The sequence below is a fragment of the Nycticebus coucang genome, chromosome 7 (genome assembly GCF_027406575.1).
Source record: "Nycticebus coucang isolate mNycCou1 chromosome 7, mNycCou1.pri, whole genome shotgun sequence".
NCBI lineage: Eukaryota > Metazoa > Chordata > Mammalia > Primates > Lorisidae > Nycticebus > Nycticebus coucang.
This window is the reverse complement of record NC_069786.1, coordinates 19646687-19671637: the sequence shown is the minus strand read 5'-3', so window position 1 is coordinate 19671637 and position 24951 is coordinate 19646687. Positions and strand designations below refer to the sequence as shown.

At 40.9% G+C, this 24951-nt stretch overlaps 1 protein-coding gene across 4 annotated transcripts in view; it reads right to left on the bottom strand.

Annotated features, from left to right (window-relative positions):
• Window positions 1–24951, bottom strand: part of CCDC93 (coiled-coil domain containing 93) — a 109548-nt gene that overhangs the window by 57987 nt on the left and 26610 nt on the right. Inside the window, exons 7-12 of one of the 4 annotated variants that reach the window (XM_053597423.1) lie at window positions 16542–16642; window positions 14695–14712; window positions 6191–6227; window positions 3755–3847; window positions 3434–3484; window positions 2570–2656 (exon numbers count right to left, since the gene is read on the bottom strand). In XM_053597423.1, the coding sequence (XP_053453398.1) occupies window positions 2570–2656; window positions 3434–3484; window positions 3755–3847; window positions 6191–6227; window positions 14695–14712; window positions 16542–16642 (387 nt within the window). The remainder of the gene's footprint in view (window positions 1–2569; window positions 2657–3433; window positions 3485–3754; window positions 3848–6190; window positions 6228–14694; window positions 14713–16541; window positions 16643–24951) is intronic. The other 3 variants (XM_053597424.1, XM_053597425.1, XM_053597426.1) reach the window with 3 other exon arrangements.

Genomic DNA, 24951 nt, shown 5'->3' with positions numbered 1-24951 from the left:
GTTTAATGAATTGTGCTGCATTAACACACAGATTATATAGTAATTAAAATAAGTGGAAAAGACTAGAAACATGGAAAGCATTTAGGATGTGACATGATAAAAAATGCAGATTATAAAAATGAAAATGAAGGTTAAAATTAGCTGAACAGCTATAATATGCTAGGCACTATTCAAGGCATTTGGGTGACATCCTGTTTATCTTCACAACACCTACCAGAATAGTAACATTATTCTCATTTTGTAAATGAAGATACTAGAGCAAAGAGAAGTTAAATAACTGGCCAACATTACATAGCTGGGAAATGGAGAAGGCACACACGAATCTAGATCTGAGTCCAAATGCTGTGTTTTTACCCACTGCACTGTCCTGTTTTAGACATGCATAATGATTGTGACCATACACAACTATGGGGATAAATATTTGCAAGATAATATGTTTGGGGACAAATATTCCAAGATAATATTGGAATACTGTTATATATTGTAAATATGTAACTATGTTATATATTGTAAATATGTAACTATGTTATATATTGTAAATATATAACAATGTTATATACTATAAATATATAACAACCATGATATGGGAAAAAAATTAAGGGAAATTTAATTTTATAAACCACTGGCTTTAATGCTATATGATCTATTTAAAGAAAACAATGCAATAATCAATGAGCTCAAACCTTCTCCAATTCTCCATGAGAAGTTTAACTACAGCCATCCCTCGGTATACGTGGGGGAATGGTTCCAGGACTGCCTGCATATACCAAAATCTGCACATACTAAAAAGTCCAGCAGTCAGGCCTACAGAATGCACATATAAAAAAGGTCTGCCTTCCAGATACATGGGTTTTGCATCCTACAAATACTGTAGTTTCCATAATATGCATTTGTTAAAAAAAAAAAAAAAAAAAGCCAGCTATACATGGATGTATTGCTCAAGGGTCAACTCCATATATGTCCTTGGAAAGAGACTTGGCATTGTTTCCTGTCCAAAATTACTTCTGATTTCATTTTATTTCCTAGAAAAATGGAATAGAAGTAAAGAATAGACCAGGATAAACACTAGAATGCAGAATGCAACCTTCAGAACTGTCCAGAGATCACTGGTCAAGGGTGAGGAAGGAAAAGCTCAGGAGATAAAGAGACCAGAGACACAGAAGAGATGTGCAAAATGCAGAGCTGTCAGGGGAAGGCAGATCGGCCTCAGGGCTCCTCCAGAGGGGGAAGGCTAGGTGTACCTTCACCTAAAGCCTGCCTGCCTGCTGTGTTAAAATAAATTGAGTGTCTATTTGTTCACTCCAAGTCTGAAAGAAAAAAATCAGAGTCCCTGTAGAAACAGCTGTGGGTGCCCAATCTAGCTATGTTTTTCCTAAAATACTGGATTCAATGCCACGTGGCAACACAAGGGCAGATATAAACTCTTACTTGTGCCATACAGGTGTGTATGCTGAAAGTAAACAATATATTTTCTTCTTGGGAGAAGTTATTCATCACTTTTCCCATAACTACACTTTCAATTCTTTTGAATTTATTCATAATTTTAAGATAAACAACTTTTTTCTGGTCAAATCTTGTGTCATTTCTCCTAGATGGTACATGGAAAGAGAGGACACTCTGTATTCTATGAGAGTTGGATTAGAAAGTCGATGTTAAGAAGCATTTATGGGGGGTAGTCCCTCCTGGGGCATTCCAAGCTATTCTACTCACTGCTCAGAAGGCCCCTCCACCTGGTAAGAGATGATTCTTTGCTGTGTTTAGGGCAGATCATATCCTCAGATTATAGGCAACACTCGTTCTCTGACTATACCACCTGTGCAATCTCTTCAGAAGAATATTGCACAGACGGTTGGAGCAAAGCTAATTTGTTGTCAAGGCTTCTGAGACAAGAAAAGGAAAGCTAGGAGCTTCAACAGACATCAACATTTTAAGGGGACAGATTGAGTGTGACTGGGGAAGGAGGGATGAGCAACAATGCCCTGTAAATCTGATATTACCGGTACTGCATCTCAGCCAGACTAAAACCACTTATGTGCAAAATGATTAATCACCATCTCCCTGAAATATTCAAGGTCCTCCTGCCTATTCTTAGGATGAGAAAAAAGTTAACGCTGAAATATGATTTTCAGGCTCTTCTTCATTCTCTACCCTTTTAATACAGTACAACAAAAAAATTTTGCTTTGGATTTGGCTGAGTTATGGGGTTTATCTCCTAAGTGGCAAAGCTTTATTCCTCAGCCCAATCAGGCTTCTATAAGAAGCCTGATAGAGAAGGAAAAATACTTGTTCCATACCTCAAGCATCAATTTATCAAATGTGCTAACTGCTCTGTGAGACAGGATTTCCCTTTATATTTATAGAAAAGTGGGCATTGCAGAACAAAATTAATTTAGCTAACCGGTAAGTGCTGATAGTTGTGTGTGGTAAAGCCCAGTGTACGTGTTTTTACAAACATAGTTGATGAGTTACAACTGGACCAGATGACTTCTGGGGGAGTTGGGTAGAAAAGTGGAAGAACAAAGCCTTAGGACATTATCTGAGGCAAAGACTCCAACGTGGCCACACCTACCTTCTCTGCATACTCAGACACAATTTGCTTAATCTCGGCAGAGCAGAGTCCCACGATCTGGCCCACGGAGCTTGCGGTGACACGGCTCTGCAATCACATGGAGGAGTATTCTCAAGGCCATGCCTTGTCTTTCACAGCACTGGAAAAGCTGAACACTCTGAATATTATCATAAAATAGATAACATCCCAGGGGAAAAAATAATTTGGCTTTGCTCACATAATCATCTATAAGGAAGGGAAAAAATAAGTATCAGGACAAATCTGCAGCCTCTTCTCTACCTCTGAGCCACTCAGTTGACTGTGCTGGATTCTCCTTGGACCTAGATCCTCCTTGAACCCTGGGTATCCTTGAAAAGTGGTTCTTTAGTTCTATGCCCCATTCCCAGGTGTCTCCTCCTGAGGGGCACTAAACAGAGCCAGCAGGAATTTGGCAGGCCTAGGACTTGGGGAAGAGAAAAAAGCAAATGGAGAGGACAAAAAATCTCAGAACCTCCCAAATGTCTTTTTACTGCCATAGGCTGTTCCTAGCCTCAAAAGTATGTATTTTTTCAAAATACTTGGTCAAACCTTCTAGGCAGACTTTGAGCTCTTGGAATTCCACTTCCTACCTAGATACATAGGAAAAGCAGAAGACAAGGCTCCTTTGGCATGGGGCATAACTTGTGGTTATGGTGAGGCAGGTCTGGCCCTTTCTGTTCCTCTCAGAGGTCTTCCTGGATGGCATCACCAAGCATTTATGAAAAGCTTTCCAAAGGAACTCCCCGAGGAAGAGGAAGCACTGATTGATGAAGAGAAGGGGCTCTGGAGAAGGGGTGCCAAGTCCCCATCTCCACCCAGGGTCCTCCCAAACCACTCCCTCCTTACCTCCTCGTTTGCCATGGCAGTCATCTTGGTCATCAGTGACTGAATACGCTGCTGAAAGAAGAACAGGCAGGAATAGCAGTGATCAGTTCTGATCAGGTAAGACAGAAGCAATATGCCCACACAGGCCTTTAAGTGAAGTCCAAGGGTTATTTTCCTCAATTTTATCTCACGGGGAGACTCAAGACAGGTGAGGAAAGGAAAGGAAGGTATGGGGGCCACTCATAGCAGCTGGCTGTTGAGAGGCACTGGCCATTTGGGAAGTACAATTTCTCTACACATGACTTAAACAGAAACCTCAGAGGGCCTACATGGACCACACACCTCTTCAGCCGCTCGAAGCTCATTTTCTTCGTGGGCATCAGCTTTTTCTGCAGCTGACAGCCCTACGGGAAGTGCTGCTTTCTTATCCTCAGCCTAGAAGGGAAGATTGAAAAGAGCTAAGCATTAAAGTTGGAGACTGAGCTGAGAAAGAAAAATATTGCAAAGAGGCATCCTTATGCTCTGTGATTGGTCTTGCCCCAATTTAAAATCTTTAAGAGCAGATTACTTCTAAGGGAGTATTTTTTTTTTTGGCCGGGGCTGGGTTTGAACCTGCCACCTCCAGCATATGGGACCGGGGCCCTACTCCTTGAGCCACAGGCGCCGCCCATAAGGGAGTATTTTTTCAAACTGCCTATTGGGATTCATAAGTGGGCCATGAAAGCAATTTAGCAGGTATAACTAGCATCTACATAAATTAAATAAAAATAACAAAAGAAATCAGGGTGCTTTGTAAGCAGTAAAGAGTTAAGTAATGCCTAGTGAACTCTTATCTTGGGTATGTTTGTGTGTTACTGAACCATGATGAAAAATAGAATTTTTACTGCTGAGAGTGAGCCAAACAGTTTGAAAGATAAAAACCTACACTGTTTCTTCTGGTGATCAAGTTGCATGCTCTGAACCCTCAGGCTCTATATTGCATCAAATTCAAGATACTCTGGATTAACTGCTTCTCCTCAAACATGGGCTAGAAGTCCAGAGATTCAATTATATCTCTGCCATCCACTGCTGGGGGACCTCAGGCTCACCTTTGATCACTGGATCAGGGTCATTCAAGGGTCAAAAGAAAGGTTTGGACTCAGATGCCCTTTTCAGACCATCCTAACTCTGGGGTGCTTTTCTAGAACAAATCTACCATTGCCCATGGGAAAACCCTGAGCTTCCTAGTTGCATGGATATACTTCTAGGTGACAAGACTTCCACTTCAAAAATGCCATCTGACAAGCCCGATTTGAAGACATGGGCATCTCATTTTTCCAGTCACAATCAAACTGCTTTGTTTCATAATATATTATATAGACAATCTTTTCAGACTCAAATTACATAGCAAACTAAATGTACACATCAAACTGTCTATTTATGCCAAATAAATACAAATTAAATTAATAATTAAATTTATGCCAGATTACACACGACACACTCAAATCTAGAAAACTTTCCAATCCAAAAAAATGAAAAAACAAAAAAATCCTCTCATAATTAGTACATGATAAATCACCAATAAACTGCTACTTCCGCTGCTGCTACTACAAATTAAAGCTTATCAAGTGTTGGACCATTCTAAGCCCTTTGCATTTTAATCTTCACAATAATGAATGCTATGAGGCAGCTGCAAGAACTGCCCCCTATTTTACAGATTCTGTGAATTAAAGTACAATGATAAAGTAAATTATTCAAAGTCAAACAGTGGACTAGGTTTTGAAACCAGCCAGTCTAGCTGCAAAACAATGCTCCTAGTCACAGCTGGTACCCTACTAAGACAACAATCACCACAGGAAATAGAGGGAGGCCGGGGAAGCTGGACCAGGGAAAGATGGCAGGCAGACAGTGGGAGGAGTATGTCCCATTCAAGAAAATTTGGGGGTCGGTGGAAAATGAGAAAAGGTTAACAACAGATTTCAAGCAGCAGGATCCTACTTTTCAAGATGCCATTGACCACCTTAGTGGGCACTTGGGACAGGCTTTGATGTCAGACAGACCTAGGTTCAATCACTGAGCCTCTCTAAGCATCAGCTTTCTGACCTAGAAGACAAGAGTAAGTATCTTTCTCATAGAGTTGTTCAGGGAAATAAGTGAAAACAATACATGAAGAGCCCTTAACAAGGGCCTAGAACACAGTAAGCATTTGGCACCATAAGATTGTATGCCTTCCCAACTGCTGACAATTAAGGATGAATGATAAACACATACATAAGCAAAAATCTTTGAGATTCCATTGTGAAGTTAGAAATACCTATCCTAACCTACCTACTTCTTCCACACTTGGCATTTTAGCAGAGGGGAAGCACGTAATTTATAGTTTTGCTCTACCTCACTGCCAGGTTCCTGCCCGTACCAGTCTAGAGACTCAGATCTGAGAAATGCTCTGGGAGCCCTGAAAGTAGACTTCATATTCTCACTTTGGAGCTATTAGATCCCACCTGAATGACCCTTGGTGGTAACTTCCAATCACCTCTCACTTCCAGCCCCAAGAAATGCTGCTTCATTTCCTGGTCTGTATAGGTGGCAGCCTGGAAAAACCAGGCTGGAGATGCAGAAGGTCAAGGCAGCTGGCACACCCCTGCCATCTAGCCTGCCCAGGGACCAGCTCTTGGTCAGCAGCAGCATTGCCAGTCTGCTCCTCCCAGGTTTCCTGGGGCCTGCTGCCCAGACGGTGAGTATCAGACAGAGGTGAAGGGGTCACCTCCATCTCTCAAATATTCTTTAGACTTTTCTTACCTTCTCTGTTTTGCTCTGATGGTTAAATCCGTATCTCCTATAGGCCACAGAAAAGAGGAGTTCAATTACTATTCAAAAATCACAATAAATTCAATCAAATGCATTTTGGTTGGATTTTTACATAAAAAAAATAGACAATTTAGACTATTTGGTGACTGAATAAAATGTTTTAAATGCCTGTATCACAACATAGTCCACTGTTTTTTGAATAAGGGCCAGTCACCCTACCTGTTGTGCAAATATAATAAATGGGAACTCTCAGATAGGAGAGTGCAGTGTTTTCCTTAAGTGCAATCATTACTCTTTGAATCAGAAATTGCATTTCAAAGACACAGCTTAAGCTAAAAGCTTTAAAAAATATCTGTAAAAACAAATGTTAAGTGTTTGCTTAAGCCAAACATGCTCTTTAATAGCTATTTCAGTAACTTTTTATTCTCAAACATAATCCAACCATGATGCCAATGACGTTGTACTTTCACATCAAGCAACCTTAAATTCAAATAAACACAAACACACTTCAGTTTAAAGTAGTTTATATTCTAGGTCCAGTTAATCCACGCTTCTTTTTAAAGTAAGTATAACAATGCAAATACCATTGAACTGAAAACAAAAAGCATAATGCAAAACACTCAGCCTCATAAACCTATAAGTAATTTATAAGGAAATAAAATTCCACGTACCACTTAAGAACAAATTGAGGACTTTGCTCTGTCCTCAATCCCTCTCTGGCTGGTAAGTGGACTGGCCTCTCAGCTGGTCTTAGGCCTCCAGCCTCACTGTTCCCACACTTCCTGCTTACTCCTTGTCCAATGGCCTGCATTTATCAACAGCAGCCTCTTCTCTCAGGAGAAAACAGGACCTCCTCAGCAGTCTCATCAAGGCTGTCTTCTGTGGCCCAGCCTAACAAGAGTTTAGCCTTACCTCCCACAGCTCACCTCGTGCTCTTATTCCATCTACCACCTGAACAGACACCTCTGCACACACTGAGCCACTCCCCTCTCTCCCGCTGGGCTCCACGGCCTCCTTCTGAGGCATCCCCCGTGCACACACGCTCGGCCCACCCACTGCACCTGCACACGCTCCTCTCAGTTCCCAGAGAGCCGTACATCTACCTGCCTGACTGCGCGTGTGTATCCTTCTCCTTGAGGGAGATGATTCTACTTTTACATTTTATATTTCCAATGTTTGTTGAATTAATACACTAAATGTGAAAATCGAGAAGCCCAAAGCATTACCTGAACTGGATAATAAACTCAGTGGTAGGCTCAGCGTGCCCATCTGTTATGCACAATCTACTGGCTCATAGTACAGCAGACCAAGGTTGCATTCTGGGTACCCAGACAAGCTCTGTAAAGGGCTTTATGGCAGAGTAGGCGAATTGGCTCAACTATCTATTGCATCTTCCTATATTGCAGAGTCTGGAAAGATTATTTTCCATACTCTTGCACCTAGGGTCCCGAGTGCTATTTAGTTTTTGTGATTAATCAGATCCATTTGCTGGAGTTTTGAATGTGGAACTGTAGCAGACCATATAGCTTCAGGGGTAGGAGAAGCGAGAGCAAAGCTCGGAACACTGTAATTATAAGAAACACCGGTTCGGTAATATAACACCTTGGTGATAAGGGCATGAGGAAGGGATTCGGCTCTCCTAACACGAGAGCTTGCCATATGAAAACATCAGTGATTGGCAGTCTCTACACCTGTGGTGCTGCTAAGAGCCATGGGATCACTTCTGAAAGAAGCTGCAGGAGAAGTCAGTCGCTGAGGTACATGATATTCTTTCACAGACTCACTTACTCTGACTCTTTTGTTTCTCCTGCCCACAGGGCATCTGCCTGGTGTCTTTCCAAAAAGACTGCTAAGATTTACTTTCTTACTAAAACTGTTTCTCTCCCTCAAAGACTGTTTCTCTCTCTCTCCCTTCCGTTAAAGCAAATAGCCCTCAGGCACCTAAGAGCCATTGCTCCTGAGCAAGCAGTCCGCATCTGGACAATGGACAAGCCGGGCCAGAGACCTGGCTGGTCCCAGGCCCGACATGGAACCGTTAGACAAGGCTAAAGAGAGTGCAGAAAGGATGCATCATGTTGGCATGGACCATAGTAGAAGCAGCCTAGTTCTGGAGTCAGTGCTTCACAGTGGCTTCTGAGTTCACAGAGAGCTTCCTCATTCTGAAGGGAGTGGGGTAGGTCCTTGTCAGCAGTTGTAGCCCCAATTTCCCAAGTCCAGAGGCTGCTGGTTGACTTCCAGATCATGGAGTCAGAGGTAGCAACCCTGAAGATCCAGTTCTAATGTAAAGCTCAGGAGCTGAGCCTGGCTCAGCCTAGTCCCTATTTATTCTTGTAATCAATTCCTTCTTCTAAACCAGTAGGAAGGTCCTGTGTTTCCAACCAGGCAGGGAATCATGACCAATACAAGATGCTGCCAAAGCTTCCCACTCCTAGAAGTGTCCTTGCACCTTGAATATTCATCCTTCCTTTCCTAGGCCTTTCTCTGCAGAGACTCTGAGGGCAGAAGTCAGACCTTTAGGCAGACAGCTCTTACCTAAGGCCCAGGGACTCTGCTGATGTTACAAACAAAGCTTAACTGTGACTCAATTCCCCAGACCTGTATCCTCCTCCTTGAGGATAGGGAGGAGGCTCTGGGAGACTTGCCCCTCAACTACATTAGCCCTGCTCCTGTGAGCTTCTATGTTTGTACCACCAGAGTACTCATAACAGCATGCACAATAACTATCTGTATGTAATCCTCTAAGCCTATCTGTTGAGCTCCTAGAGCAGCGGTTCTCAACCTGTGGGTCGTGACCCCTTTGTAACAATGAAAATACATCCTGCATATCAGATATTTACATTACAATTCATAGCAGTAGCAAAATTACAGTTATGAAGTAGCAACAAAAATAATTTTATGGTTGGGGGTCACCACAACATGAGGAACTGTATTAAAGGGTTGCGGCATTAGAAGGCATTAGGAAGGTTGAGAACACTGTCCTAGAGACAAGGGAATCTTTTTCATTCATTTCTCTTTTAAATTTAAAAAATTGAGATAAAACTCATATAATGTAAAATTCACTATTTTAAAGTATACAGTTCATTGGTTTTTACTGTATTCACTATGTTGTGCAACCACCACATTATCTAAATCAAGAACAGTTCTAACACCCAACAGAAACTCTGTCCCTGTTAGCAGTTAATCCTAATTTCCCCCACTCCCCAGCCTGTGGCAGCCACTGATCTACTTTTCTCTATGGATTTACCTATTGTGAACATTTTACATAAATGAAAACTGGCTTCTTTCACTCAGCATAGTATTTTCAAGGTTCATCCATGTTGCAGCATGTCAGTACTTCATGCAGTTTTATGGCTAAATAATATCCCATTTTATGGGTAAAGCACATTTTATCAGCTAGTAGACATTTGAGTTATTTCTACCTTCTGGCAATAATGAATAATGCTGCTATTCAATATCCATGTACAGCTTCACCCCCTTTTATATTCCCACTGCCTGGTTCAGTGCCTGGCACAAAGTAGGCACTCAATGTTTGCTGAACAAATGAACAAATGAAATCCAGCTGATTTTTCTCAAGGCCTCCTTCCTCACGTGACATGGTAGCGATGCTTCCAAACCAAAGTGCTGCCCTCAGCTGCTTCCCCTTCCTCCTGTCCTGTCAGCCTTGCCCCTTTCCTGCAAGTGCCAGCTCTGATCTGCAGTGCCCTCTGCTTCTATGTGTTTCTGCTTTCCTCTTCTTTAGTTCTGACTCATCAACTCTTGCTGTGCTGAGCCATCACTACCAACAGAGGTATGTCCTCTTATGACCCAAGTTCCCGTCTTCATATCCCAGACCTACAACTGGATCTTTGAATCAAAACTGTACATCCTCCACAACAGCACAGTGCAAAAGAAATATGCAAGAGCCACATATGTGATTTTTTAAATTAGTAGATTCACATGCCCACATACCCATGTTATACCAAATGAACATTTTTTTCCAGTTTTTAGCCGGGGCTGGGTTTGAACCCACCACTTCCGGCATATGGGGCGGATGCCCTACGCCTTTGAGCCACAGGCGCCGCCCAAATTTTTCTTTCTTTCTTTCTTTTTTGAAACAGAGCCTCAAGCTGTTGCCCTGGGTAGAGTGCTGTGGCATCACAGCTCACAGCAACCTCAAACTCCTGGGCTCAAGCGATTCCTGCCTCCACCTCCCAAGTAGCTGGGACTATAGGTACCTGCTACAACACTGGGCTATTTTTTGGTTGCAGCTATCATTGTTGTTTGGCAGACCCAGGCTGGATTCGAACCCGCCAGCTCAGGTGTATGTGGCTGGCGCCTTAGCCGCTTGAGCCACAGGCACTGAGCCCTACATAATATTTTTCAATAAATGAATCAAGAATGAGCATTTAAGTTTAACTTAATTAAAATTACATTTAAGTTTAACTTAATTAAAATTAATTTAATTAAAATTAAAATTCTGTTCCTGAGCCACACTATTCACATTTTAATTGTTCAATGGCTACATATGGTTAGTGGTTACCATACTGGAAAATAAAGTAACCTCCAAAATTAACTGTCCCAGGCCAAATTAAGGCAGTTATTAACTAGAATCTGGAACAAAATAGGGGCATAGAAAGCCCTAAACACTAAGGACTATGAACTCTGTTCTTTCTTCAATCAACAAGAATTCACTAAATACCTCCTTTGAATGAGCTTGTCAAAGGCCTTATCATCATAGGAGACACAAACATTGGGAGAGACATGTTATATTTCATTCACTAACTACAGAATGATTTGAAGGCAACTCAGAATTAAGCCTCTAATACTATTCAATAGGTGAACACCAGTATTCTAGGAGTTATGCTCCAAACTTTCACTTGAAAGTAAAATATACAGCACATAAAACACATTTCCCCATAGTAACAGTTTTATAGCATGGTAGTTTTTAAGTTAGCCTCGAAAAATTGATTGGACTGATAATAAAATTGAAATATTACAGGGCTGCAATTTTGTTTACATCTAAAATCAAGGCCTGGCGCCTGTAGCTCAGTGGCTAAGGCACCAGTCACATACACCAGAGCTGGCGGGTTCAGATCCAGCCTGGGCCTGCCAAACAACAATGACGATTACAACCAAAAAATAGCTGGGCATTGTGGCAGGCGCCTGTAAGTCCCAGCTACTTGGGAAGCTGAGGCAAGAGAATCACTTAAGCCCAAGAGTTTGAGGTTGCTGTGAGCTGTGACACCACAGCACTCTAGGAGGGCGACATAGCGAAACTGTCTCAAAAAAAAAAAAAAAAAAAGAAAAAGAAGTCTAAAATCAAAACTATGAGTCTTGCTTTTCTAAATCCATAGCATTTACAAAAATATATCCAAATATGTTTTTAACAGACACACAGTCATTAAGTTCTTTAGCATGACTGATCAGGCTCAAAGTCCAGGTTTATTTGAGCAACAGAGAAGAGTCAAAAAAGAAGAATGAAGCTGGATTGCTGGCTTCCAAGCCAGAGGGTACTGTGGGCTTAAAGGTGATGAGCAACTTTCAACGCCAAATAAGAGACATTGACTTCAGACTTTCTTGCTGTGGAAGACAAAATACTTTTCTCCCTTATGAAAAGGTGAGATGAAGTAGAAAAACAGATGAAGGATTTGGATTCCTAAAAATGTGCTGTGATATGGGGGATGAGGAATTCAGGAAGGCCACAGGGTGAGGGGAGAGGGAGGATGGAGCAAAGTGAGTCCCTGGACCAGAATAGGGCCAGCCTAGCTTGACTGGGGGAAGGACGTGGCAGTGAGTCTTCCCAGGCGTGTGCTGAAGGGAGGGCTAGAGCTGGAGGGAATGAGTGAAGGAGTCAGGGGATATGTCATATGGCATGCTGGTTATGCTGAATATTGAATTAAGCTCTTAAAGGCCTGCAGATCTGGAAAAGGCTTTTTTCCCTTGTCTGCATAAAGACTGGACCTGTCTTTATGAACATGAGTGCATTCCATTTCTTTCCTAAAATCTTATTACATACTGTAGAGCAAGAGACTAAAAATTAAATACCTCACCTAGAACTCATACTGTTTTCTATTCTCTATCCTATTCCATTTTCCCAGGCATCTATTTAATCATCTCATCATCTGAGCATAAAGCACATTCATTCCCCCTAAAAACCATTTACTACCTCAACTACCACATTTCTCCATCTCCCTTTTCCCTCTGAAGAAGGGTGTATAAGCATCTGACTTCGCTGGGTTATGAACATTTCTAAGCCCTCTTCTCCTGTTAATCTACCTTGTCAGTTCATTTTCAGTGAACCTTCAAAGGGCCAAGGGAAGCCATCCCCCTTCACCCCACCAAGGGAACACAGGGACAACAAGAAGAGCTGGAAGGAGAAAAGGTCCTATGTAAGGGCATTTTAGGGGTGAACACTGCTGCTTACCAAAAATCATGACAAGGATAAGAATAATAACACCTAACATTACTGAGAGTTTTCTACAGAGGACAAACTGTTCAAACTTCTTTATATATGCATTGTTATATAATCGTCATTTACTGAGGAGAGCTCCATGTGGGATTATTGAATATAACCTAAAGTAAAGAATCAGATGGCCAGGAAGGAAGGGTGAGGCCTCCCCACTGAGGTAGAATAAGGTACACACTTCTCGGGGTTTTTTATCCAGTTGTCTCCATCAATTTTAATAACCACTCTCTTCTTGTTCAGTCTTACAGCAAACACCAACGACCTGGTTTGTCTTTCTAAAATCCACAGTCTAAAAAAATACACTTTCACTACAGGCTCAAACAATATTTATACATAATGACTTGCTTTTGGAGTTCAAGAGACCTGCATTCAAGTCCCACTTTGAGCTTCTTAATACTTCTATAACTTTGGGCAAGTTATTTTTTAATTTTTCTGAATACTTTCATTATTAATCTCAAAGAGTAAAATGAGCTAAATAAACTATCAGAATGTGCTAAATAGCCACTACCCCACCCAACACAACCTAACTTGCTCCCTGCCAGAAAAACAAAAAAGAAAACAAAGTAACTCCTCCTCCTTCTTGTTCTAAAACATAAATAATGAAAAAATACTAACCTATCACCACATACCTACCCTAGCCACAGAAATTAGCAGAAGTCATCATGACCCCACCAACAGGAACTAACTTGGTATTAAGACATTTTGTTGGAATACTGGTCAAACTGCTTTTCTCCTATCCTGCTGGCATAAAAAAAAAACAAACAGCCCCTTTCCTCCCCTGAAAAAACAAAAACAGATGCTTTGTTTTTTCTCACCACTCAAAATTAAGAGGAGAAGCAAATAAAACCTCTGCCTTGCTCTGTTCCTGAACAGAGCCAAGCCAGATGCTGGCCTCAAGCTGCGCTAACCATTTCTGAGGATGGCCAAGAATATGAGCCTCCACACAGGGATAATGACTGCCATCTATATACAACATATATGCAAAAGATCTCATTTAAAGCTAAGAATTTCCAAACAAAATAGTGAAATATTGTCAACAAGGTCTCAGTGAAGCTGGCAATTTAGTGAATCTCTGATTCTTCATCCCCAGGGACATCTGATTTTCCATGACAATGGAAAAAAATGGAGGTATAAACAATATATACTAAAAAACCACTACATTCCTCTAAGTCAGTGATTCTCAACCTTCCTAATGCCTCCTAATGCCGTGACCCCTTAATACAGTTCCTCATGTTGTGGTGATCCCCAACCATAAAATTATTTTTGTTGCTATCTCATAACTGTAATTTTGCTACTGTTATGAATTGTAATGTAAATATCTGATATGCAGGATGTATTTTCATTGTTACAAAGGGGTTGTGACCCATAGGTTGAGAACCACTGCTCTAAGTACTCCTCGGTTCTGAGAGATGCAAAACCCATGGAGACGGTCTCTCCAGCTCTGGCTCTCTCTCTGGCTTGGCTGGAGAGACCACATCACGGCACCCCTGGGCCAGCTCCCTGAGCATGCAACCCCAACCCAGCAGTCTCCCAAAGGCCCATGCTTAGAAGGGTCCTGCACTTAACGGTTGCTGCTGTCTTGGAATTATTAATTAATCATTAACTAATAATTGTTAACAAGGGGGTCTTGCCTTTTCATTTTGTCATGGGCCATGAAAATTACATAGCTAGTCCTGGTGATGCCCGACTCTGAGGAGGCATTCAGTTTGCAGAGGCAACTGGTAAGCTGTGGGGACAAACATCACTCCCAACTTAGGGCCAGAACTACGCTGACTTCCTTTGGAATGACTAGTTTTTATTATGAGGAAGAAAAGATTTGACCCCAAACTATCACTTCAGAAAAAAAGCACTTGCATTTTCCATTTGCAAACTAGTTTAGTTAAACTTAATTTCCCTCAGGTTCTCTCCAGTACTCCACAGAGGGAAGCCATTGGCTGCTCACTCAGGGAAATGCTAGTAGGCGTGGCGCAGTTAGTTCCAGCTACCCAACAAGGCCTGGGTTGTGAGCCAGAGCAGCACACAGGAAGGAAGCACAAGGAGACATACTCACATCAAGGGATCAGTTACCCTAAGTAAAAGAACACAGAAGACGGAAGAAGGTTAATGCCCAGTGGCAACCAAAAAATTCATTGGGGAATTGAATGAAATGAATGAAAAGCATGCCCTGGTGGTTTTTTATAGGTTTTTAAAGTAAAAACTGAGGATATAAAAATAAATGTTGTTTTTTAAAAACTAAGATGTTTAAAAGTGAGAAAACTATTTCTAAATTCTTAATTTTCCTAATGAGGACAATCTTCACAGGAAACCAAAATTATTATTCTAACACTCAAAGTGAAACTGCTAAAACTGCTTTCATTCCTTTTGTTTATATGAAAAGTTTATCTTTTTTTTTTTTTTTTGTAGAGACAGAGTTTCACTGTACTGCCCTCGGGTAGAGTGCCATGATGTCACACGGCTCACAGCAACCTCTAGCTCTTGGGCTTACGCGATTCTCTTGCCTCAGCCTCCTGAGCAGCTGGGACTACAGGCACCCGCCACAACACCCAGCTATTTTTTTGTTGCAGTTCGGCTGGGGCTGGGTTTGAACCCGCCACCCTCGGCAGATGGGGCCGGCGCCTTACTCACTGAGCCACAGGCACCGCCCTTATCTTTTTTTTTAATTAATATATACATAGATCATGAATACATTTATGCCTTTGTGGGGATTCAATGTGTTGATTATTTGTACAAATTAGAGTGCTTACATCCCATTAATTAACATAGCTTTCACCTCATTTACTTAATCATAGTGTTAAGACATTTGTGTTCTATACTTGATAGATCTGACTTGTACCCTTGCAATATGCTCCATAGGTGTGGTCTCAACATTAACCCTCCCTCCATCAAACCACCCCCTTTCCTTCCCATCCTCCTCCCCTTCATCCTGGGCTATAGCTGTAATTCATCTTTCATATGAAAGTGTGAGTGATTATGCATTGGTTTCATAGTAGTACTGAGTACACTGGATATTTTTTTTCCATTCCTGAGATACTTTACTAAGAAGAACATTTCCCAGCTCCACCCATGTAAACATAAAAGAGGTAAAATCTCCATCTTTTTTTAATGCTGCTTAGTATTCCATGGTATACATATACTATAATTTATTAATTCATTCATGGGTCGATGGGCACTTGGGCTTCTTCCATGACTTGGCAATTATGAATTGAGCTATTGTGGGCAAGAGACATGAACAGAAGCTTCTCTGAAGAAGACAGGCACATGGTCTACAGACACATGAAAAGATGCTCATCATCTTTAATGATCAGAGAAATGCAAACCAAAACCACTCTGAGATACCATCTAACTCCAGTAAGAGAAGCCCACATTACAAAATCCCAAAACTACAGATGTTGGCATGGATGTGGATAAAAGGGAACACTTCTGCACTGCTGGTGGGAATGCAAGCTAGTACGTTCCTTTTGGAAAGAAGTTTGGAGAATACTCAGGGATCTAAATGTAGACCTGCCGTTTGATCCTGCAATTCCTTTACTAGGTGTATATCCAAAAGACCAAAAATCACTTGGCAACAAAGATATTTGTATCCAAGGATTTTAGCAAATAACTGGGCATGAAGGGCAGACCATGCCAGCCTCACCAAGTGCCTCAACCACCCCAACTCCCCAAGGAGGGCAGAGCCAAGTGCACATTTCCAGAGAGGAATTAACTGCAAAGGTTACCCGCAAAACCTTGGGTAATTTGATACAAAAAAAAGTCCCTGATTCTGGAAATCTCATGGCTGAAATAGTATACTACATCAGGTGGAGCCCAAACAAGTTAATTCAAAAGAAGTAATTTAAATTAGCTTTTCTTTTGAATGGGTTTATAAAATAGACACCTAGACTGGGTCTCATTCATTACCTGCCATATTCCAAAAGTGTAGCATGAACTCGAGATTCTTCATCAAGCAGCTCCCCTGCTCCCTGTTGGCGTTTGTATTTCCGACGAGGTTTGTAAACATCCTAAGTGGATGAGACAGGCAAGTTACCAAGTGCAAGAAGCCTCTCCCCAATTGACTGGATGCAGCAGCCTAGGTGTCCAGGGCTCTGCTGAGGACAGAGGGCACTCAGGGTGGCTGCCTTCAGGGGTTGGCTCTACTGAACAAAGAGAGGCAAAGTTTATGACATGTCTGGGTGGAGACAATGAACTGAACCCCTGGTTACCTAAAATGATTTGTTTATGCCTATATGCCCTCCTTTGCTGAGAAATAGAGGGGGGGAAAGCCCAATAACAAAAAAGGGTCTTTTGCTCTTTATTTTTTAAGTTATAAAAATGATATGTGGGCTGGGCGTGGTAGCTCACACCTATAATCATTGCACTCTGGGACATCAAGGCGGGTGGATTGCTTGAGCTCAGGAATTGGAGACCAGACTAAACAAGAGTGAGACCCTGAATTCTAAAAATAGCCTGCGCAGTTGCGCACGCCTATAGTCCCAGGTATTTGGGAGGCTGAAGCAAGAGAATCGCCTGAACCCTGGAGTTTGAGGTTGCTGTGAGCTATGACACCATAGCACTCTACCAAGGATGACAAAGTGAGACTCTGTCTCAAAAAAAAATAAATAAATAAGTAAATAAAATAAATGATATGTGCCACTGAAGACAATTTAAATAATGCATAAATGTAGGGAGGACATACCCTACCCACGAAAGTAACACCACAGAGTTTCCTGTGTATTCTTCTATGCTAATTTACACGTGGAAACAGTCAATGGCTTTCTACAGTACCAAGAGTAAAACTAACAAACACTTTAAACAAAAACTTCCAAGTAGTAAATAAGAGTATATAGTATTATACTATTCTACAACTTGCTTTTTGTTGTTTGTATTTTGTTTTGCTTAATAGTATATACTGGAGTTACTTCCATGAAATAGAGTTACACAAATCTTTATCATTCTTTATATTAATAACTAGATGTACTATTCCTTAATACAGGTGTTTCCTAGTTTATTTAACTTGCTATCGAGATATTTCTAGGTTATTTCCCAGCTCTTATGTAAAACCAACTTATACACTTGTATAGGTTGCTAGGATAGAAACTTACAATTGAAATCACTGACCTGAAGGGTGTTTAAGCTACCAAGTTCACCCAATATACAGCAACCTGTACTGATTTATGTGCCCTCCAACTTGTTAATAACACCTTTTACAACAAATACAAGTTTTTAAATGTTTCTACCTCACATGGGTAAAAAATATTTTAGTTTTTTTTTTTTTTTTTTGAGACAGAGTCTCCCTATGTCACCCTGGGTAGAGTGCCGTGGCATCACAGCTCACAGCAACCTCCAACTCTTGGGCTTAAGCGATTCTCTCACCTCAGCCTCCCAAGTAGCTGAGACTACAGGTGCCCGCCACAACACCGGGCTATTTTTTTTTTTTTTGGTTGTAGTTGTCATTGTTGTTTGGCAGGCCTGGGATGGATTCGAACCTACCAGCTCCAGTGTATGTGGCTGCTGCCAAAATATTTCACTGTTTTAATTAGACTTCCCCAAAGTATTAGCGAAGCTGGGAATCTTCTTACTTGCCATTTATGTTGTTCAAATCCTTTGACTAATTTCCCATTAATTCATGAATTTCTTACTGATTTATAAACATGCTATATATGAGTATTAATCCTTTGACTTCTATTTACATAGCAAACACTTTCACCCAATCTATTGTTTTGTCAATTTTGTTTCAACTAGGTATTTTTTGGTCCTATGACATTTTAATTTTTTATGAAGTCAGATTTATCACTTTCTTTTATAGTTCTCAGATGTTGTATCTTACCTCTTGTACTAACAACTGTAAAGATAATTTTGCATATGTTAATTTTATGGTTTATAATTAGCTTACAGTTTATCTTTAGCTCTTTTTTTTTTTTTGAGAGAGTCTCATTATGTCACCCTCGGTAGAGTGCTATGGCATAACAGCTCACAGCAACCTTAAACTCTTGGGCTTAAGCGATTCTCTTGCCTCAGCCTCCCAAGTAGCTGGGACTACAGGTGCCCACCAGGATGCCTGGCTATTTTTTTGTTGCAGTTGTCATTGTTATTTAGCTGGCCCAGGCCAGATTTGAACCCCCAGCCTCCAGTGTATGTGGCCAGCGCCGTAAACACTGTGCTACGGGCACTGAACCAATCTTTAGCTCTTTAATCCATCCATTTTATTTAGTGAAATGTAGGCACACTCTCTAATTCCTTTTGCTTTATGATTCTCCACGTTGTCTCCATTGGCCTTTTTTCAATTCTTTGGCTATTCTCACCCATTTTATCTTCTAAATCAATTCTAGTGTCAGCCTGTCAAGTTCATTAAGAAAAACTATGTTGGGGCAGTGCCTGTGGCTCAGTGAGTAGGGCTCTACCCCATATACCGAGGGTGGCAGGTTCGAACCAGGCCCCAGCCAAACTGCAACAAAAAAATAGCTGGGTGTTGTGGCAGGTGCCTATAGTCCCAGCTACTCGGAAGGCTGAGGCAAGAGAATCAGCTAAGCCCAAGATGTGGAGGTTGCTGTGAGCTGTGATGTCACAGCACTCTACTGAGGGTGACAAAGTGAGACTGTCTCTAAAAAAAAAAAAAAAAGAAAAAGAAAAACTATGTTGAATTTTCATTAGAGTCACACCAAATGTATAGACTATTTATAATACGAGTCTTGCCTTGAGAAGAGGTCTGTCTATATACTGAAGTATTGGTTGCTCACTAATAAAGTTCTCTATAGTCACTACATATCTAGACCTTTACCCCACCCAGAGTTACAGACCAGTCCATATGTTACCCTATAATTCTTGGGGGAGGGGGATTCTTACATAGTAAAGGAGATTTAATTCTTTTAGACTTGAATATCAGAAAAGAACACTGCATACAAACCCTTCAAAGATAATCTATCATTTTAACAAAAGCATTATGAGATTTATCCTCAAAAGACTTCATGAAAACAAAATACACTATCAACATTCACTGACTTTTTAAATAGAGTGTGATTTAGTTATAAACAGAGAAGTAAATATGGACCTATTAATGTGTGAGACATATTCTAAAATTCTTTCACTATATCTCTCTTTCTCTTAACCAAAATAACATGGGATGTGGCAGGTAGTGAATTAAACAGAGGTCTTGACTCCCAGATGACCCGGTTTGTTATTCTACCTCAAATGAATGAATGTCCTTCTTGACTACTAAGTTGACAGTTAAATAATACTTTCGTAAATACCTGCTCAGTGATCTGGGGGCAAGCAGGCAGCTCTTAGGCCAACAAGAAAGTCTAGTAGTTCATCCCTGGATCTTTTCTTCCGCTATCCAGGTTACCACATCTAATCTCTACCTGGACATCACAACAGCTCTCTAGGCAAGGGTCCTCAAACTTTTTAAACAGGGGGCCAATTCACTGTCCCTCAGACCGTTGGAGGGCCGGACTATAGTTTAAAAAAAAGAAACTGAACAAATTCCTATGCACACTGCACATATCTTATTTTGAAGTAAAAAAACAAAACGGGAACAAATACAATCACACCGCCTCATGTGGCCCGCAGGCCACAGTTTGAGGACCCCTGCAGAGTCTAGAGAGTGGCATTTTATTTTTTTTATTTTATTTTTTTATTGTTGGGGATTCATTGAGGGTACAATAAGCCAGTTACACTGATTGCAATTGTTAGGTAAAGTCCCTCTTGCAATCATGTCTTGCCCCCATAAAGTGTGACACACACCAAGGCCCCACCCCCCTCCCTCCATCCCTCTTTCTGCTTTTTTAATTAGAATTGTTGCCCCTTAATTCTGATTAACTTTATATAAAAAGTTTCAAACATACAGAAAAACATTCTTTCTGTAATACACACTGTTATAATTTCAACAATTTTGTGGAAAAAGAAATGTAACAGCACTTGGAATGATGCTGGAAGGTGGTTTTTACAAACTGCTGCCACAAACATTCCCTAGTTTGCTGCTGATGTCTATATGAATAGGAAGCTATAAATAACATAAAACAGACTTGTAGGGAAATGAAAAATACAATAAACAGCATGACGTCAGTTACTGCATATGATTTAATTTCCACTGAGCTTTACTATTATAGCACCGCTATGTAATTGAGCTTAACTGCTATTTTCTTTAGTTACTATTGAAAGAGTCAATGACCCAAGACAGGAAATTGGATTCTTCTAAAAAAAGGATTGACTCCAAAACAATAGCATACTAAAACCAACAGCTAAAAGGACATTTCATTCTGCCAAACAGTGGTGATTTTGGTTTTTATAAATTACTCTTTACACTTTATAAAGTATAAAACTTCATATACATCTCACATTTTAAACTTTATAATATAACCACACTATGAAATAGAGGTGGGGTACATACTATATATCTTCCCTTTACTACTAAAGCAGATATTCAATAATCTGTCCAACATCCCCAGACAGGCCTGGCCCTAGGTACCCTGGCTTCTCATCTTGAACCTTTCCTCCCAAACTAACTTGCCTCTGGAGGGCATGCTAGGCACTCGCCAGCCATTTTAGCCAGCCCTCCCACAAGACTATTCTGCCATGTGAAGTAGTCATCACTACAATGGTGTAGTTAAGTAATGTGACCTCAAAGGGGTTTCTATGTCAACTATAGAGAGCTACTGCCAAGTCAATATTTAAAGTCAGGACACTGATATCTAGTCCTATCTCTGCCACTGGCTTTGTAACCTTGGAAGAGGCAGTTCCTCTCAAAGAGCCTCAGTTTCCAAATCTGTAAAATGAGGCTGTACTAACATGTTTTGAAGGATACTCCCACTCTCTCTTTCTTTACGTTCTTTTAATCCTACAAAAATAATTCATTCAAAAGTTTAGAGGTTCACGCTTATAATCCTCCCACTCTGGGAGGCCAAGGCAGGTGGATTACCCTGAACTAACAGGTTCAAGGCCAGCCTGAGAAATAGCGAGACCTTGTCTCTAAAAATAGCCAGGTGTTGTTTGCAGGCGCCTGTTATCCCAGCTACTTGGGAGGCTGAGGCAGACAAGAGAATCATTCAAGCCCAAGAGTTGAAGGTTACTGTGAGCTATAATGCCAGGGCACTCTACCAAGAGTGACAAAGTGAGACTATGTCTCAGGAAAAAAAAAAAAACTTTAGAGTCTGAGATTAATAAAAGAATATGCCATGCTTTACATGACTGTGCTCTTAAAAAGGCATATAAAATCAATTTATCCTTTTTGCCATCAATGGTAGCAATAATAGCCATCATTTATTAAATGGTAGGTACACGTCAGGCATATACTGCCCATTTGATCTTCACATCTACGATGGTAGTTATCCTTGTTTACTGTCCATAGTTGATAAAACTTAGGCACAAAGAGGTTAAAAACTCGTCCAAGGTTACAAAGTCAGCAAATGATAAAACCACTGCAATCCCAAAACGGGGACTCTTAAGCACTCTGAAAAATGTTTTATACTTCAACTCTGATTACCCTTTATCTAAGTTCTAATATTTTCTGAGTTGTGCTCTGATGTTCTCTTGTGGCAGACAATAAAAGACACAGGAGGAGGGTTAAAAAATTAAGGTGGGCCAGATGTGGTGGCTAACACCTGTAATCCCGAGGCTGAGGCAGGAGAACCACTTGAGGTCATGGCTTCAAGACCAGACGGCGCAGTATTGAGACCCTGTTACTACAAAAAATAAAAAATTAGCTGGGCTCAGTGGCACACACCTGTAGTCCCAGCTACACAAGAGGCTGAAGCAGCAAGACTGCGTGAACCCTGCAGTCTGAGATTATAGTGAGCTGTGATGACGCCAATGACTATTAGCCCCAGCAACAAAGTAAGATCCTATCTAAAAAAAAAAAAAATTAAGGTGACTGATCCAGAGAACCAGATCTGCACTTCGCAAGTCTGTAACCATGGGTCAAGTTCACCTGTCAGAGTAATTCTTGAACTCACATTCCAAACGGCAGGGAAGGGAAGCAGAACAGTATCACGTATAGTAGTTCCGCATCAAATCCCTAATCGCCACCCTCACAATTATGGGAGACAATTTCTTTATTGAAACAACAGAGGAGGCAGTGCAACAGCCACTACCAATTTGGCAGTCTACATTCAAAAACTCCAATAGCCCAAATCACACACAACTCAGCAAGAAACTACAGTTCCCTGAGCTACCTCGGGGCCTCCGCAGCCCATCCTCACAGCCCAAACCCAACTCCAGGAGATCTACGTTAGCCTATGAGTCTGGTGAGTAAGCTCTGATTTCCACCTCAAGTGGCCCACAGACGTTTTTACCACCAAATTGCAATGTTTTGAAAGATCCCATCTTAAAAAAGTTATTGTAATTGGGGAAAGTAAATGCTCTCAAAAATTTCTAACATTAATAAAACAAGAACAAACAAACAGAACAAAGTCCCTGGGTACCGAGTGAAGAACCATGATGCAAGATGGCTAGACAGCAGTCATTTCTGTAGTTTTCGTTAGAGACACCCCAAATCTTGCTTCTTTCCATTCTCTTTAGATGAGCTCTGTCATGCCAGTCTATCTTCTGCTCTTTGAGGTCCAGCACAAGTTCTGTTCAGGTCTCCTCAAGTATGTAACAAACTATAATTTGGTGGATAAGAATCGGGTTGCTGTGTTATATTAATGGGCTAAAGACGGCATCTAGGTTGTTTATTTCCTCATAGCAGACTGAAACTTACTAGCTCAAAAGCTGACCAATATCAAATTTTTACACACCAAATTGTTTTAAATACAGCTCAAATAAGCATATATATATTTTTTAATTTTTTTAATTTTTTTTTTCCATTTAGAGCCTGCCTACTCTGCATATCCTTCAAAGTTACACCCTTAGAAACTGTTAGCATTTGCTGACCATAGACAGAGTACGCCCTGGGGCTATAAAGACCCCACTCCAGTGACTATCACTGGAGATCTGTGAGCTACAGGCACCTTGTGTGGTGCTGAGCAGCATCAGATAGACACAGAAGCCTCCTCTATGATCGTCTCGGGGAGTTCCCTTGCCCTGCTCCCCTACTGTATGGTGGGCCCTGTACCTAAGCCTCTGGATGGTCTCACAGTGTGAGGGACCCCTGGCACCCGTCAAGCAAACCTGTCAAACCATCTCTCAAATAAAACTTGTCAGAGCTTTCTTCCTGATGAGCCCCCAAATCCCTCAAACCCTCTACGAAATGAAATGTTAGGGCTATTGCCTCAGGCTCCTATTAAAGAATGTGGTCTGGCATGCAGTAAGTACTCAATCAATACTATCAAATGAATATATGGACACACTAGGGTTTCAACCCTGACACCATTACTTGCTTTACTTCTCTGATTTGGAGCTGGTTACTTTAACTTCTTTGGTTTTCCATCTGTACATTTAGGTATTAGTTGAGTTAGGAGAAGTAACTGATTGATATATTTAATAGTACTCGACAAAGCTCCAGGGGAAAAAATCAAACAGTGTAAAACAATCATGAGGAAAAACTCTAGTAACATGAACAACCAGAATAGATCAACACCCCCCCAAGGAAAGATATGGCAGATGTAACTGAAGATCCCATTCATAAACAGCTGGCCGAGATGTCAGAAATCAAATTCAGAATATGGATTGCAAATAAGATTAATAGAAGGAGGAAAATTTGGAATTAGAAATTCGAGGAGCAATTCAAAAGTCGGAATTAGAAATTCGAGGAGAAATTCAAAAGTTGTCTCAAGAATTTAACGAATTTAAAGACAAAACCACCAAAGATTTTGAAGCACTGAAGCAAGAATTTGCAACCCTCAAAAATCTGAAAAATACAGTAGAAACCCTCAGTAACAGAGTGGAGCAAGCAGAAGAAAGGATTTCTGACATTGAAGACAAAGCCTTTGAACGCTCCCAAACTCTCAAAGAGGAAAAGAAACAGAGACCAAAAACGGATCATTCTCTCATAGAGCTCTGAGATAATTCGAAGAAGGCTAATATCCGCCTCATTGGAATCCCTGAAACTGATGAAGTGGCCTCGCAAGGCACAGAGGCCCTTCTCCATGAAATTAGGAAAGAGAATTTTCCAGACATGCCCAGAGATTCTGAAATTCAGATAGCAGACAGTTTCAGAAACCCAACATGACTCAATCCCAATAAGACATCCCCAGGCATATCATAATTAACTTCACTAAAGTTAATACAAAGGAAAAAATTCTGAAAACAGCCAGACGTAAGAAATCCATTACCTACACAGGGAAGAATATTAGAATGACTGCACATCTCTCTGCTGAAACTTTTCAAGCCAGAAGAGGGTGGTCGTCGCCTTTTAATCTCCTAAAGCAAAATAACTTTTAACCCCAGATCCTGTATC